The sequence below is a fragment of the Schistocerca piceifrons genome, chromosome 8 (assembly GCF_021461385.2).
Source record: "Schistocerca piceifrons isolate TAMUIC-IGC-003096 chromosome 8, iqSchPice1.1, whole genome shotgun sequence".
NCBI classification, from domain to species: Eukaryota; Metazoa; Arthropoda; class Insecta; order Orthoptera; family Acrididae; genus Schistocerca; species Schistocerca piceifrons.
This window is the reverse complement of record NC_060145.1, coordinates 38,238,215-38,255,558: the sequence shown is the minus strand read 5'-3', so window position 1 is coordinate 38,255,558 and position 17,344 is coordinate 38,238,215. Positions and strand designations below refer to the sequence as shown.

Below are 17,344 nucleotides of genomic sequence, written 5' to 3'. Positions count from 1 at the left end.
GAGTAAATAAATCTCCTTTAGCAATCCGACAATCTTCCAACCGATACTTCCGAAGCTGTTCCTCTCTCTCTCTATAATAACCATGGAGCATACATTTCTGTACCTCTCTTGTTCCAAAGAATAAACGTACTAGAAAAATACCTTGGCGTCGACGAGCTGTCGGCGCATATATTACTAGAAAATCTGATCAGATACTTTTCAAACGTAAATACATGTGGATGATTTGGTTGACCATTATTAATTATTGCGTGGTAGAGGGTAATTTTCCGTGGGGAGATTACATACTGTCTGAAGGTTTAAGTGGACGTTTCTTCATTTATGTCCGAGTTGGTCCGTTTGATTTCGAGAAATCAATAATGGGCAACAGTTTCAAATCCAAATTTGTGTTGAAAGTGACAGTCCGGTGTGTGGTGAAGGTCAGACAGTGTAGCCATCATGTCTCCATATCTCTCTCGAACCTTCCACTTCCACACTGAGAATAGCTCACGGGAAGAACGACTGAAAGCAAATTACTTTAGCAGATCCAATTTCTCTTATTTTAACGCCGCTGCCATTACGAGATATGCATGAAGGACGTTGACTTTTGAGATAATCATTGAATTCTTTCGGGAGGTAATTGACTGGTGTTTTAAAAATAATCCGTATCATAATTCATTAACTTCTTATTTTTACTCGTCTCCTCTGGAGTTTTTCAGGCATAACCAACACCTCAGGACCTAAAAAAACAAACTCGTACTCTTTTATTGTTGTTAAGTTATTCCCACAGAAAATGAAGGTAAGTGGGGATAATAAACCAGAAAATCAAAATCGCGTTAATACTCTGTATCGAGCCAGCCGTAGAGTTGTGGGTTCATCCTGTATAATTATTTTCTTTGCCTGTAGTCACATCCACTACAGATCTTGTTTATCTGGATAGCAAAGAGGTACTCCGCTAACATAGCGAAACCTACATCAGAGCTGTACCAGACTGACAGCCCTTGGCCTAGTGCTCTAAGCAGCCTGAGAGCGGTTTGTAAGTGAGATGGACGTGGAGTTAACGTCTCGAGTAAGCGAGTAAGAGTGAGGGCTTCTTTTTCTGCAAGAAAGGTTTGTCACACTAAAAACTTCAGTCCTCTGTATCTCCTCAAAGGCGCTTGTAAGCTCCAATTATGAACTGCTCATTATGTTTGTCTCTGAAAAAAAAAAAGAAAGAGGAACGACGCGCCACTAAGGAATTATCAGAATTCGTAGGAAATCGGTAGATGAGTACAATTTCAGAAAAACTGGAAGATTTATTCAAGAGAAAGAGCTTCAGAAATTGAGAAACTCAGTAACGTGTTGGTACATCTCTGATCCTTATTTGTTTTATTTATTTATTTACACGTCGAGTTCCGTAGGACCAAATTGATGAGCGGATGTCCAAGGTCATGGAGCTTGTCAGTACATGAAATTACAACATAAAACTAATAACAGACAAAAATAAAATGTTTATGAAACCGAAAAATATTAAGCCGTAAGTTTAAGTAAACGCAGTCAACAAGAACCAGCTTAATTTTTCAAGGAACTCCTCGACAGAATAGAAGGAGTGAACCATGAGCAAACTCTTCAGTTTCAATTTGAAAGCGCGTAGATTACTGTAAAGATATTTGAATTCTTGTGGTAGCTTGTAGTATGCTGCGCGCCTTTCTGCATTAGAGTTAAGGAAGTCTGATCCAAATGCAGGTTTGATTTCTGTCGAGTATTAACTGACTGAAAGCTGCTTATTCTTCGGAATAAGCTAATATTGTTAATAAGAAATGACAGTAAGGAATATATATATTGAGAGGCCAACGTCAAAATACCCAGACTCGTGAACAGTGCTCGACAAGAGGTTCGTGATCTTACACCACTTATTGCCCGAGCCGCCCGTTTCTGAGACAAAAATATCTTTTTAGAATGGGCAGAATTACCCCAAACTATAATACCATATGACATAAGTGAATCAAAATAAGCAAAGTAGACTAATTTTCGTGCCGAACGATCATTCACTTCAGAGACCATTCGAATAGTAAAAAGGCAGCATTAAGTCTCTGAACAAGATCTTGAACGTGGGTTTTCCATGACAGTTTACTATCTATCAGAACATGTAGCAATTTGAACTATTCAGTTTAACTAATCATATGCCCATTCCGCGAAATTAAAACTTCAGGTTTTGTTGAATTGTGTGTTAGAAACTGTAAAAACTGAGTCTTACAGAGATTTATCATTAGTTTATTTTCTACAAGCCATAAACTTATGGCATGAACTGCTCTATTTGAAACTGAGCCAGTGTTGCACACAACATCCTTTGCTACCAAGCAAGTGTCATCAGCAAACAGAAATATTTTAGAGTTACCTGTAATACTAGAGGGCATATCATTTATATCAATAGCCGGGCGCGGTGGTCTAGTGGTTCTAGGCGCGCAGTCCGGAACCGCGGGACTGCTACGGTCGCAGGTTCGAATCCTGCCTCGGGCATGGATGTGTGTGATGTCTTTAGGTTAGTTAGGTTTAAGTAGTTCTAAGTTCTAGGGGACTGATGACCACAGAAGTTAAGTCCCATAGTGCTCAGAGCCATTTCAACCATTTCATTTATATCAATAAGGAACAGGAGTGGCCCAAACACTGATCCTTGTGGCACCCCTACTTGACTGTACCCCACTCAGACCCCACATCACAGCCATTCTGAACACTGTCAATAACGATCTTTTGCTGGCTGTTACTGAAGTAAGAGGTGAACTAATTGTGAGCTACTCCCGTATTCCGTAAGGGTCCAGTGTCTGGAGCGATATTTTGTGGTCAACACGAACACAATCAAACCTCTTAATAAATAAAAAAAATACCTAGCGTTGTAAACCTTTTGTTTAACCTATCCAGTACCTCACAGAGAAAAGAGAATATTGCATTTTCAGTTGTTAAACGGCTTCTAAAGCCGAACTGTACATTTGGTAGCGAATCTTGTGATATAAAATGGTCAATTAACCTTATGTACACAAACTTGTTGCTGGCCGCGGTAGTCTAGCGTTTCTAGGCGCGCAGTCCGGAACCGCGTGACTGCTATGGTCGCGGGTTCGAATCCTGCCTCGGGCATGGATATGTGTGATGTCCTTAGGTTAGTTAGGTTTAAGTAGTTCTAAGTTCTAGGGGACTGATGACCACAGTAGTTAAGTCCCATAGTGCTCAGAGCCATTTGAACCATTTGAACAAACTTGTAAATAACTTTAGCAAACACTGGTGGCATAGAAATAAATCTAAAATTTTCTACATTATCCCTTTCTCCCTTTTTATAAAGCTTCTTTACTACTGAGTACTTTAATCGTTCAGGAAACTGACTGTCCTTAAAGGAAAAGTTACAAGTATAGCTAAGTACAGGGCTAAGATGTGCAGTGCAATACTTTAGTATTCTGCTAAGCACTAAATCCTATCCATGAGAGTCCTTAGTTTTTAGTGATTTAATTATTGACTCAATCTCCCCCTTGTCTGTATCACTGAGAAGTATTTCAGACCTCAATCCCGGAAAGGCATTTGCCAAGAGGGTTATATGATCCCCTGTAGAGACTAAATTTTTATTTTATTCACCAGCAATGCTCAGAAAATGATTGTTAAATACTGTACATATTTCTGATTTATCAGTAACAGAAGTATTTTTACTACGAACTAACTTTATATCTTCGACCTTCTGTGTTTGGTATTGATTAATAGAGCTGTTTGATGTCCTCTTGAGGGATGTCGTGGCAAATTCTGCCCAATTGGAACGTTAGGTACTCAAAATCCAAAGCTGGTTGGAGGGACCTGCCGTAATGCTCCAATCGTTCTGAGTTTGCGAGGAGATCCGGAGACGTTGCTGGCCAAGCTAGGGTGTACAACGCACGAGGACAAGCAGTAGAAATTCTGACCATGGGCGGGTGTACCGGCATAACCTTCCTGAAATTTTTAGCTTAGAATGGCTTACGATGAAGGGCGACAACACCGGGAGCAGAGTATCGTCGACGTACGTCTGTACTGTAGTGGTTTTGCGGTTAACAAGCAAAGGGGCCGTGCTATGAAGTAAAACGGCACCCCATACCATCATTCCAGGTTTCGGGCCGTATGCCCGGCGACAGTCAGGTTGGTATCCCACCCATGTCCGGGTTGTCACCGAAGACACATTCCACCTGTAATGTCATTTACTGGGGTAGGTGAGTGAGATTACAGGCCGAATGTGTCCGACACCACTGCCAACGGGCTTGTTGGCATTCAGAGGGCAATACAGTAGACGCAAGGTGGGCCGTGAACTCAGCCCTATTTGAATGAGCCGCCTATTAATGATCGTTTTGGTCACTGTCGAACCCTACCATAAGCTCTTACCATCTTAAATCGAGACTCATTTGATCACGCAACAGTTCTACTGTAATCTGGGGTCCAAACAACATGGTCACGAGCCCAGGACAGGCGCTGCAAGCGATGTCGGATCGATGATAATGATGAATCCGGGCCGGCCGTTGTGGCCGAGCGGTTCTAGGCGCTTCAGTCCGGAACCGCGCTGCTGCTACGGTCGCAGGTTCGAATCCTGCCTCGGGCATGGATGTGTGCGATGTCCTTAGGTTTAAGTAGTTCTAATTCTAGGGGAAATAGAATTGGGGAAAAGAGGATTTTGTGGCAGAACTTGACTAGAAGAAGGGATCAGTTGGTAGGACATGTTCTGAGGCATCAAGGGATCACCAATTTAGTACTGGAGGGCAGAGTGGAGGGTAAAAATCGTAGAGGGAGACCAAGGATGTAGGCTGCAGCAGGTACTGGGAGATGAAGAAGCTTGCACAGGATAGAGTAGCATGGAGAGCTGCATCAAACCAGTCTCAGGACTGCAGACCACAACAACAACACCAACAACAAGAAGTCTAGGGGACTGATAACCTCAGATCTTAAGTCCCACAGTGCTCAGAGCCATTTGAACCATTTGATGAATCTGGGACTCTGAGTGCATCTCTGACGATTGCTCAGTGCTCTTGTTCTGTCGTCTCTCTACGTTGACTGCTTCCTTCCTGACACTATGTTCGGCCACGGTTCATCCATTTCTGCCAATCTCAAATGTTGAGCGATTCACCGGTTACTCCAACCGGCTTCTTTGAACCCAACTACACGTCCTCGCTCAAAAGCCATCTAGGGATACTGTCCACGCGTCAGTCAGTTGCTGTCCAACTGAGTACACGGAATGAAATTCGCAAAGACTTCATGCCATGGTGTCGATATGCCCCTTTTTACTATTCTTGCCATCTGAATGGCGAAATTGAGCTGCAGGGTCACACGTTCTTCCATCGGCCACCATAGTTTACAGTCTTACATTTTCTCTCGAAACCTACACGAATATCTATTTGTGACTAATTTGCATAACTCCGTCGTGGTGCATAGCTTTTTATTGTTAGAGTGTATTTTCTGCACATGTAGTCGCATCCTCTATAGAACTGGTTTATTTGGAGTGCAAAGAGACACTCCGCTGGCATTACGAAAGACACCTCGATAGGTCCCGCAAGCAAAACCTATCGGATGATCAAAAAGTCAATATAAATTTGAAAACTGAATAAATCACGGAATAATGTAGATAGAGAGGTACAAATTGACACACATGCTTGGAATGACATGGGGTTTTATTAAAACCAAAAAAATACAAAAGTTCAAAAAATGTCCGACAGATGGCGCTTCATCTGATTAGAATAGCAATAATTAGCATAACAAAGTAAGACAAAGCTAAGATGATGTTCTTTACAGGAAATGCTCAATATGACCACCATCATTCCTCAAGAATAGCTGTAGTTGAGGAATAATGTTGCGAACAGCACTGAAAAGCATGTCCGGAGTTATGGCGAGGCATTGGCGTCGGATGTTGTCTTTCAGCATCCCTGGGGATGTCGGTCGATCACGATACACTTCAGGCAACCCCAAAGGCAATAATCGCACGGACTGAGGTCTGGGGACCTGGGAGGCCAAGCATGACGAAAGTGGCGGCTGAGCACATGATCATCACCAAACGACGCGCATTTGTCGGACATTTTGAGAACATTGTTTTTTTTTTTTTGTTCTAGTAAAACCCGATGTCATTCCAAGCAGGTATCACAATTTTAATCTCTCTATCTACATTATTCCGTAGTTTAGTGTTTTCAGATTTATACTGACTTTTTGATCACCCGGTACATCGAATGTGTGCCAGTCTGGCGGTCGTACGCTAAGAAGCCCGCGAGTGTTTTGTAAGTGAGGTGGATGTGCAGTTTAGGTCTAGAGTAAGAGCGAGGGTTTCTTTTTTTGCAACAGAATTTTTCATCCATTTACACATTCTCAAAGGCACTTATATTGGAAAATTATCGTCTACGTCTCGTATTCGTCCCAGAAAAAAAAATGAGCCCACTAAACGCGAAGCTACCGCCGGGAACGAGACTTGCTGTTGAACTAAGAGGATACGTGCAACTCAACAGTGCTGATTTTAGCCACTAAGTGACTGTACAGGGATGAATGTACATGGAGATGAATGTTTCGGCTACGATAAGCCCCTGTTAACAAAAAGAAACCCTCCAAACTTAAACTCAACATCCACCTTACGTAAATTAAATAAATGTTATTATGCATACACTATCTATTAAAATGTGATACACAGACTGGTAATGTAGACAGGGTAGTGTGACTGCCTGATCACTGATCATGAGATGACCACCATAATAGAATCTTAGAGTTGAGTTTCCTACCAAAACGCGCTCACACGACATACGAACTTTTATAAATTATCTGCGTCTTTCGTCTCACGGTTAGCCAACAAAGAAAGGACTGATCAACAAGAAAACTGACGAAAGACCTATGAAACCAAGTGACATTGTTCAAACTTTCGTTGTGCCGTTTCATACTGTACGAAATGTTACTCTTAGTCTGATCGAGAGTGAAGTCATGTCAGTGGAGACGTCGTGTCCTGCATTCGCCCCACGCGCCGTGAATCACGCGTTAAGTGTAGGCGGTTCGACTCACATCTGCGCCTTAGCGGAAATTTATGCCAGCCCGATGCCAAGTGTGTGGTAGTCAGAACGGCCAGACATGACATGTATTAACTAGACACCTGTTGCGGAAGGAGCATAACAGAAGACGGTAGCTGTAGATTTATCATCAAACACTTGTAAACGTATTCCGTGTGCAGAACGCAAATGCATGTTTCCGCACAACAGTAGCGTTGTTGCAAAGAATATCAATTGATACAAAACTTAGAGAGACGAAGCTGTCAGTTCAAAAACTTAAGAGTTTACTACGCAGTTTTAAGAAATCAGTCCTTTTGTAGATGACACTAGAATTGTATTTGTAATTGAAATGGAAATGCCGTGTGGCTAGGGCCTCCCGTCGGGTAGACCGTTCGCCTGGTCCAAGTCTTTCAAGTTGACGCCACCTCGGCAACTTGCTTGTCGATGGGGATGAAATAAAGATGATGAGGACAACACAACACCCAGTCCCTGAGCAGAGAAAATATCCGACCCAGCCGGAAATCGAACCCGGGCCGGTAGGTATGACATTCCGTCGCGCTGACCACTCTTTTTTTAACTTTTTTTCCACAAAAACAGTAACAAAAATGGCTACAATGAAACTCAGCTAGCAGTGGCGGACAGTATTGTAATTAATCCAAGCATACATACAAAAACAGAGAAAATGATAAGCAACGTTCTTGAAAATATCATTGAGTGGTTTTCTCCGAATGGTCTCACCGTCAGTTTTAAAAAAGACACAACATATAGAGTGCTGCACATTTAGGGGTATTTTACCGCTGGTAAGCGTAACATATGGTGACGAAGTTATAAATAGGGTGGAAAATTCAAAATTCTTAGGTGTCGTTAATGACGAGAATTAATGTGTGTTAGACATGATTCGTACCACATGGCCACAAGCACGACAGCAACGATAGAAAAACGATGAAAAATTCATTCTGCACCTATAACGATCTGTGACCGTACCCAGCTCGTTGATCTATTTGCCTACCGCTTCGTCAATCCGTATCAGCTCCAGATTTACATTATAAAGTGGCCTACCTTGCATAAAAAGGTCTCTGTTTGCTTGCCGTGTCAAATTTAGATGAAATCCGAAGCTTTCTATGCCAACCTCCAAGATTGACTGTTGTGGGCCACTTTCACAGGGTAGTATCAACGCCACTAGTGTCGCAAACTTTCTCCAGCGAAACTGGTGGATCCTTCCACTGCCTAAATACACTACTGGCCATTAAAATTGCAACACCAAGAAGAAATGCAGATGATAAACGAGTATTCATTGGACAAATATATTACACTAGAACTGGCATGTGATTACATTTTCACGCAATTTGGGTGCATAGATCCTGAGAAATCAGTACCCAGAACAACAACCTCTGGCCGTAATAACGGCCTTGATACGCCTGAGCATTGAGTCAAACACAACTTGGATGGCGTGTACAGGTACAGCTGCCCATGCAGCTTCAACACGATACCACAGTTCATCAAGAGTAGTGACTGGCGTATTGTGACAAGCCAGTTGCTCGGCTACCATTGACCAGACGTTTTGATTTGGTGAGAGATCAGGAGAATGTGCTGGCCAGGGCAGCAGTCGAACATTTTCTGTATCCAGAAAGGCCTGTACAGGACCTGCACCATGCGCTCGTCCATTATCCTGCAGAAATGTAGGGTTTCGCAGGGATCGAATGAAGGATAGAGCCACGGGTCGTAACACATCTCAAATGTAACGTCCTCTGCTCAAAGTGCCGTCAATGCGAACAAGAGGTGACCGAGACGTGTAACCAATGGCACCCCATACCATCACGCGGGGTGATACGCCAATATGGCGATGACTAATACACGCTTCCAATGTGCGTTCACTGCGATGTCACCAAACACAGATACGACCATCATGATGCTGTAAACAGAACCTGGATTCATCCGAATAAATGACATTTTGCCATTTGTGCATCCAGGTTCGTCGTTGAGTACACCATCGCAGGCACTCCTAGCTATGATGCAGCTTCAAGGGTAACCGCAGCCATGGTCTCTGAGCTGATAGTCCATGCTGCTACAAACGGCGTCGAACTGTTCGTGTAGATGGTTGTTGTCTTGCAAACGTCCCCATCTGTTGACTCAGGGATCGAGACGTGGCTGCACGATCCGTTACAGCCATGCGGATAAGATTCCTGTCATCTCGACTGCTAGTGATACGAGGCAGTTGGGATCCAGCACGGCATTCCGTATTACCCTCCTGAACCCACCGATTCCATATTCTGATAACAGTCATTGGATCTCGACCAACGAGAGCAGCAATGTCGCGATACGATAAACCGCAATCGCGATAGCTACAATCCGCCCTTTATCAAAGCCGGAAACGGGATGGTACGCATTTCTCGTCCATACACGAGACATCACAACAACGTTTCACCAGGCAAAGCTGGTCAACTGCTGTTTGTGTATAGGAAATCGGTTGGAAACTTTCCTCATGTCAGTACGTTGTAGGTGTCGCCACCGGCGCCAACCTTGTGTGAATGCTCTGAAAAGTTAATCATTTGCATATCACAGCATCTCATTCCTGTCGGTTAAATTTCTCGTCTGTAGCACGTCATCTTCGTGGTGTAGCAATTTTTATGGCCAGTAGTGTATAATAGTTATGTTTAGAAACCTGGGTATTTTCTATACTATTGTTTTAAGAATTTCAGTTTGACGGTGTAGGATCTTAAATTTACTTAGGTAATCAACAGAGGGATCGCAATGAGTCTCAGCCGTGAATATAAAAAAGTTTCAAAACTAACTAGATACATAAAGGAAACGAAACACAACCATCTGAACAGCGCGCCGTGTCGGAAGAAGAAGTTAGGCCTACTTAATATGTGCACTGAGTCATCAGTCTGTGTTGCCTTGGCAACACAAATTCGATTAAAGAAGCGCCGAATCACCATATTATATATCCACTTCCCACTGAACGGTATCGGGAGGCGGTCCTCATCTCAGTCTAAGGGAACGGAGCACTAGAAAGTATTACTACCATTGTTGTTTAAGGTTTTTCACTTTTTCCTATCTTTAGCTTGACCTGAAAAGATAAGATTTATTTTGAATATCAAAATAATATGAAGAAAGTTATAGTTCTCATAAGGATTTTAAGCGCTTCTTTGTTGTTTGCAAATAATAGAGGGATACTGAGAGAATCGAAGCTGTGTGAGCGGTTCGTGAGGCGTGCCTAGTAAGTCGATCAGTAACCGAACAGTCCACTTAACGCGACGTTCTGCTTTCGAGTCTTGGTCAGGCACATAGTTTAAATCAGCTCTAAATTTATGCACGGTGCGTATCCCGCTACACAGTGGAAGATTGATTCAGCATTGGAATCATAGTTCCGTTCACATGGATTTATTTCGTATATTCCTATCTGAACCGTATAGAATCGGATAAGCAATTCCGTGTCGTTTTACTGAAAAGAAACTTGCCTAAGGAACTCTTGTATATGTTTATCATGTTATTTAATTCACTTACCTCATTGCAAGTAGAATCTCAGTAGAGAGAACCACAAGCCGAAAATCTGCGTCCTCCTTCGTTAGAACTGTTGGTAGTAGCATAAAATGACAACTTTATATCCTTGTTTGATGTGTTTCAGGAAACTCTGTGCACTGTTTAGAACAATGTGCGGCGCATCAGTACCTTCTTTTTCTCTGCCACTGTGCAAAACTACCTATTTCGGGATACTGTAATTGTTGTTGAGGACAAGTAAAAAGCCCTGGCCTCATGTCAAATTGTTCCAGGGACACACTACAACAGTATAAATAATAGTAAATGACCCATAATATGACGCGTATCATAGAGTTTGTCATTTCTTTTGAGTCCCAATCGCAGTGGGGCATGGGTAGAAACCAATCTGCAGAATTAGCAACAGTGATTTCTCTATTAACCCTAATGTAGTATTGAATGTCGGCTGATTAAATTTCCGTACACTTACTTAGTAGACTCATTTTGCTTAGAAACCGAGAGCTCTAAGGGTTTGGTTGACAGTGAGCCTTTTCTTTTCATACCGGTGAAATGAGATTGTAAAGTACAATACATTTTTAAGTTTTACCTACAGCCCCATAAACAGTCTTTCAGGCGCAGGAACTCTACGACTTAAATCGCCTTCGTTATCAGAGAATCCTAGTGGTGGAAGAAATTTTCGCCGCCGGTATTTTGCCGGAAAGAGAAGGAGAAGTGGTTGCGTGGAGATACATATCACCAGTCTTCGCGCCTATGTCCTGGATTTCATTCCAGGCATCTCTATAATGAAGATATCGTATTTCAGAACCGTCGAGAGCTGCTGATAATTTTTTAAACCAACGTTTCTCATTATACGATGAACTCAAGATATCATAAAATTACTTGCAACAATCTGCAGTTGAACGTTCTGACTGTGGCGTTAAATAAAAGAAAAACAGTAACTGCCATAATAATAAAACGCATTATAGAACCAACAGTAAAATGTACTGACGCAGCAGTTAATCATTATCTGCTAAACGTATCCGTCGAAGTCTCCCAGCCAATAAGGCATTACGACTGAAAGTGAAAAGTAAGGTTCCTGTACTATTGCTACGAGGGCGTGCTGAAAAGTAATGTCTCCGAATTTTTTATGTGATAAATCGTAAAGCTTTTTTAATAAGACACACTTTATCAAGATTCGACATCTTTATTTCGTCATGTCTACATATTTATTTCTCAAAATAGTCACGCTGGCAACCAACTAATTTCTTTAAACGAGATACCATTCTGTTGATACCATCGTTATAGAATGCTTGGCTTTGTTGACAGGGCATTACCCTCACGTCTCCTTCCACCAGATCATCACTAACTAAGTGAAGTCCTCGAAGGTGTTCTTTAAGTTCTGCAAACAGATGAAAATCGGATGGCGCCAAGCCGGGATGATGTGTGGAGGGATTCTTTGAATTCAAGCTTTCACTTTCTCGCGTACCGTCAAAGTTACGTTACTCGCCGCCATGTTGAACGCTACACTTCGGAGCCCTCTAGCGGTAGAGGATTGCAACTGGTGCCAGCGTAGCGACAGAGTCGGTAAATCTATGACACGTAATAAAAAAGCACTCTGTCTTTAGCCCACAAGTGGCCGCTCGGGACCAACCGACAGCCGTGTCATCCTCACTTGTGCATGCGGGTAGCCAGCACATCGCTCTCCCGGTGGTTATGATGGTTTTCTTTGACCGGAACTGCTACTATTCGGTCGAGTATCTCCTCAGTTGGCGTTTCGAGGCTGAATGCACCCAGAAAACGGCAACAGCGCATGGGGGCGCGGATGGTCACCGATGCAAGTGCCGGCCACCTCCGACAGTGCTTAACTTCGGTGATCTGACGGGAACCGTTGTATCCGCTGCGGAAAGGCCGTTGCTATGATATGTAATACCTCAACCAATATTTAGAACAGAATAAAAAGTTCAGCACGCCCTCTTACAAATACATAAACGAAATTTGCTACTGCTCTTATTTGAGCTATTTTGGAGACCTGTCTACAGCTCGAGCACGGGTGAAGTCCTATTTAGATGAAATTTCGCATTTCGCTTGAGGGAGCTGGGAAAGGATCTAAGCTACCCTCCCACCCAAATGTGTTACTCTCACATGGTAGGCGTCATATAAAAAATGCTGCAATTGCGTTTCTACGAAAAGAGGGGAGTCACGGAGGCAGCGGTTGATAAAACTACTTACATAGCAGACAATCCCTATTGCTACAAGTTGCAAAATACTTGTATACAGCGTCAATAGAAACAGTGTTATTTGTTAACTGTTATGTTGCACGTATATCAGCTTGACTGGAACAGAGTCGTCTCACTGTGTCGGTCACGTTGTCATAAGATTTCTGAATAATGGTAGGCTAGACAGTGTTGTACAATGATTTATATTCGGCCATCATAGAGACATTCGGGGACGGTTCTTGCCTATCTGCATAGAGGAGCTGCTCATATGCCAGACATGATGTGACAGGTGAGAAGGTGTGTTGAACATGTCTATGTATTTTGTGAACGTTTTAAGAAAAATAAAGTTCATAATTTGATATATCAAAACCGGGGCGATTTTTTAAGAACCCTATACATAGTTTTCTAAGAGATCTTGCTATAAAAAATATTTCTTTTTGTGATGGTTGAATGAAGGATTACTTCAAAGTTTTACTCGTATAATCTTCAAGGCTTAGGCAGTCTGACCTGTTTCAGTTTAATAGTTCACCTCTTTCTGGAACAACTTACACCGCATCTGTCTGAAGGGGTACAGTTAAGAGTAAATTTGGTATGTAATTTTTTTCCATTGTCAACATATTATTGAAGACTTTATTTTGACACGCTACAATGTTGTCTTTTTCATACGCATAGCCCTTTTCTTTTTCAGTATCTCCTGGAGTAGGTGTTAACTGCACGTACCATTCTCATACCAGCTGTTTGGTAGCTCTTGTTTAGTAAGCATCTAATACTCATTAAGGTAAATGACTTGGTAGCTTACAATCTAAAGTAAAATTTAGAATGCCGTGATAACACTGTTTATTCGTATAAAGTCAATGGTTATAAAACTTTGTAAATCAGAAGACACTGAGAGTATAAAAAAGAAACCATGTGAATGAAATATAAAAAAATGTCATTTTTTTACATTATATTGTAGATGGTAAAAAGTATAATAAAAGTAAATAATAGTATATAATTTTGATCTGCCAAAAGAAAAATAAATCGCATCCTTGGGGGCAAGAACGTTTTTGCAAATGCTAATGTAGACTTCTTTCTGTCCACGTAAGGTGGACTGCTGTCGATACTTTAAAACGGAAAACTAAAATTAGATTGACCTACATAAATTGCGTAGCTAATTAGAGATATTGCACACTATTCACAGTAGATAGGAACTCTTTTATAAAATACTTTTAGATATATAGCGTTCATCGATACAATATTGAGCAATTGTCTTCCCTCTAGCACTATTAGGTCATCGACATTTGAGTAGAATTGTCTCTCATTATATTACAGAGTCTGAGATAATTATCACAACGTTAGTCAACGTGTAGTCTTTGCTAGCATATTAAGCCGCTCGATAAAACGAACCAAATGATCTCGCTTTCATCTGACACGGATAAAATAACAGCTAAAACTGTTTGTTCTATTTATTGTTGCTACTTCTTGCAGTCCTCAGTTTTCATTACGCAATGACATTTGCTTATCCAGATCTTGACCAATTCCCACACATGTGTAATAACACAGATACATGGCATATATCTGAGAGAACAGAAATGAAGGAATGCCATACATCTGAGAAAACAGAAATGAAAGAGACCTGAGCTTTCTGTCTTTTCCAGCAGGCAGGAGAAAAATTTCCAGATAGCCATCTGAGAGGACACAGGATTTTTTCCGATTTTATTTCACATCTTTTTGGCGGCTGTCCTAACTGCCGTCAGTAAATGGTCTTAAACACGCTTGCTTCCTATACGCCAATCAGGATGTGAGACACTCTTTTCTCAAGACCACAACAACGCCATTATTTACACCTTAAATCCATTCTACTTTCGAATATAGCTCTAGAGTGCTTCTATCATATCCAGCCGTCTTGGTACACTTATGAGCTCCAGAGCACAGTTGTCTTATTTTTGGGGATGGGACGCTGGTGACAGTGTGGATAACTCTGAAATGCTGGGAGCAGTTTAAATCAAATTAGTTACTGATATGACTTACTGAATGAAAAATATTTTGTTCAGGTACGGGTCGTTTATGGTAGGATTAAGAGGTGAAGCAGTGACAACAAAAAATAGTAGAAAACGAACGGTATTAGTGTCAGGTGCATAGTTTTTGGCGTTTATAAGCAGATTGGTGACAGTGCCGATGACATTTAATCAGTAAGGATGTTGGTGTTGTACAGAGTCATACGTAGCTCATGAAATCGAAACGCTTGGAGTTATTTTTATCAACTTTGCTACACATACGACTTATTGATGCAAAAAAATACTGTGGGCTTAGCACACTCCTTGCGCTGGAAGGAAAAAAAATGTGTAAGTATAACTCTCGAAAGCTTAGAGAAACTGCAATCAGTTTTACAACAGACTTGGGCACTATATAAGAAAGGCACCCCTAGAATCGCTAGGAATGGAAAGTCAAGTGGTGACATTCAAAATCGAAGACATATTCCTTTCCTTTTGCTTTTTAATGTAATACTAGAATGAATAAGTAACTGGAAAACGCCAGTTAATGACACGCTGTCTTAATGAATTGATTACTGGGTTTTCTAGCATTCTTATTTGAATCCCGACTGATTAGGTATCCAGACAATTAAGTTTCGAGACACTTTTCTTTTGATCTAAGTCAACAGAGCAAGAGAGAGTTTGGTCGAAAATGGAAATGGATCTAGGACGTAAACAGAGGCTTGTTGCCAGCAAACCTCACAACCTGATTGGAGTCCAAGGAGCAGGCATGTCTACAATCATGCTTAGCAGCATCTGAGTACACCGGTGATAAAAATGCTACACAGAGCAGAAGAACCACGAACTCTGAGGAATGCCGACCATATTGTTATAAAGAAATGTTTCTCCTTTGATCATGAGTAATTATGAGTTGGATGTCTGTAGATCTTCACTGTCCTTCACTAAACACTGGCATGTGTTCACGAGAACTCTTGCTATACATCCTGTGTCATGCCGTAAACTCGAAGCTGGAGAGAGCTGGAAGTATTTTTGGACCTTTCGGATATAGGCTCTAATGATCAGGTCATTTGTACATAGCTCCTGCTAAGGACGGAAGGAATCACGCACATTTCGTCGTCGTCGAAACATCAGTTCGGTGAGGACGTGGTGACGTCTTCGTCGGATTCCTCACTCACAGCTGCTGCTACAAAGGACAGGACCAGGTCTGAATGCGCCTTGGCTTTTCCGCCGGGACCAGCCACCGCCACGGCCCTGGGTTCGAAGTGGACGTCCACCGGTTGTCCGATGGGCACCACGGCGTGTGAGATGGGGTTCGCTATGGCGGTACCATTGCAGCCAGCCACAGCCTCCGCTTCCGGCTTCAGAATCAGCGTCGTCGTGCCAGGCGGTCTGTTCGGATCGGTGTAGTTCTTGCGCCAGTCCATGAGGTCTTGCGAGTCATTCCACTCTGGCCGTCGGTCGAGGATCTCACGTAGCTTTGACAGGGCGGGTCCCAAAAGAGCTGGCTGTTTCTGGTTTGTGACTTCTTTGCTGTCATCCGGCAATTTCTCTGTTTGTGGTACTAGTCCCTGATCCATTGGATGACTAACGTCTGTTGACGTATCAGATTTATTGGACGTTTTCTCCAACTTCAGTTCAATCTCAGAGCTTTGATTAGTGAAACTTTTTTCGTTCAAGTTTCGTTCTGCATCACTTCCTTTGGAAGGGCTGGGTCCTCCTGACGCCACGTAATCTGAATTTGTCGGTACATCTGAATTCCTTGCTATAGCCTCTAACGGTTTGGACTTTTGGAATATGTTGCCAAACCCATGTTTCCCCAGAACACCAAAATTGCCCACACGGTGCGGTGGGCTTTGGGCTTTTGTGTAATCGTACCTTGCTTCATTAAATGGAGTAAATATCCCTCCAGATGCGAGTGGCACTTCACTCTGAACGGAGCCCCAGTATGCTGAACTTTTCTGAATTGCGGAGGATTCACTTAACTGCTTCAAGGGACCATCGTTCTCATGCTGGCTATAGATCGTAGATGGAAAATGGGAAAATGGAGACCTGTTAATCGGTAACCTGGAGGTAGTGAGAGGTACGTGATACACTGGGTGTCTGACGGGAGTGACTAACTCCCCGTTGACGATGGTGTACAGGTTGGTGTATCCTTCGTCTCTGGGGGGATTCCATTGGAAACTCTGTGCAGCTCTCGTTGGCTGCAGCGCGAGCTGCGGCTGGTAGACGGACGGTATTCGGTGGATGACAGTTGGGATCGCCACCGGCTGTTGAGCTCTGAACTGCTGTGGTGCGTAGAGGAAGCCCCACGGCGGTGGCTGCGACCTGGGGAACAACAGGCACAGGTGTTCCCTTCACTGCGTCAGCGCGCCAGAGGGACTGAGCAACTCTACCCTTGCCACATGGAGTTAGACTACCACTACGGATGCAACATGCTTGACATGCGCTAGTCTTTCCTTTTACGAACTCATGCTGGTTATTGTAGCAGATGTGAGGACGAGGAATGCAAGTCACAAAAAAAAAGGCCACAATGTACAAGGAATAGACAATTCTTTATTCCTGAAGCAAATTTTATATAATAAAGCTATGCTATTAAATAAATACAATTAAGTTATATTTACAAAATTAAAATCAATAGTCGTACAAAAAGAGTATTTTACAGTACTTTAGAAGATAGATACACTTCATTTTTCGCACTTGGATAGTATTT

The 17,344-nt window shown here is 42.4% G+C and overlaps 1 protein-coding gene across 2 annotated transcripts in view; it reads right to left on the bottom strand.

Annotated features, from left to right (window-relative positions):
• Positions 1-17,344, bottom strand: part of LOC124712496 (translation initiation factor IF-2-like) — a 131,966-nt gene that overhangs the window by 63,734 nt on the left and 50,888 nt on the right. The window contains exon 3 of one of the 2 annotated variants that reach the window (XM_047242791.1): positions 13,562-16,959. The exons of the other annotated variant lie outside the window; for it this stretch is intronic. Coding sequence (XP_047098747.1) covers positions 15,762-16,959 — 1,198 coding nt within the window. The 3' untranslated portion in view covers positions 13,562-15,761. Of the gene's footprint in view, positions 1-13,561; positions 16,960-17,344 lie in introns of those variants that run through there. 2 annotated transcript variants of the gene reach the window in all.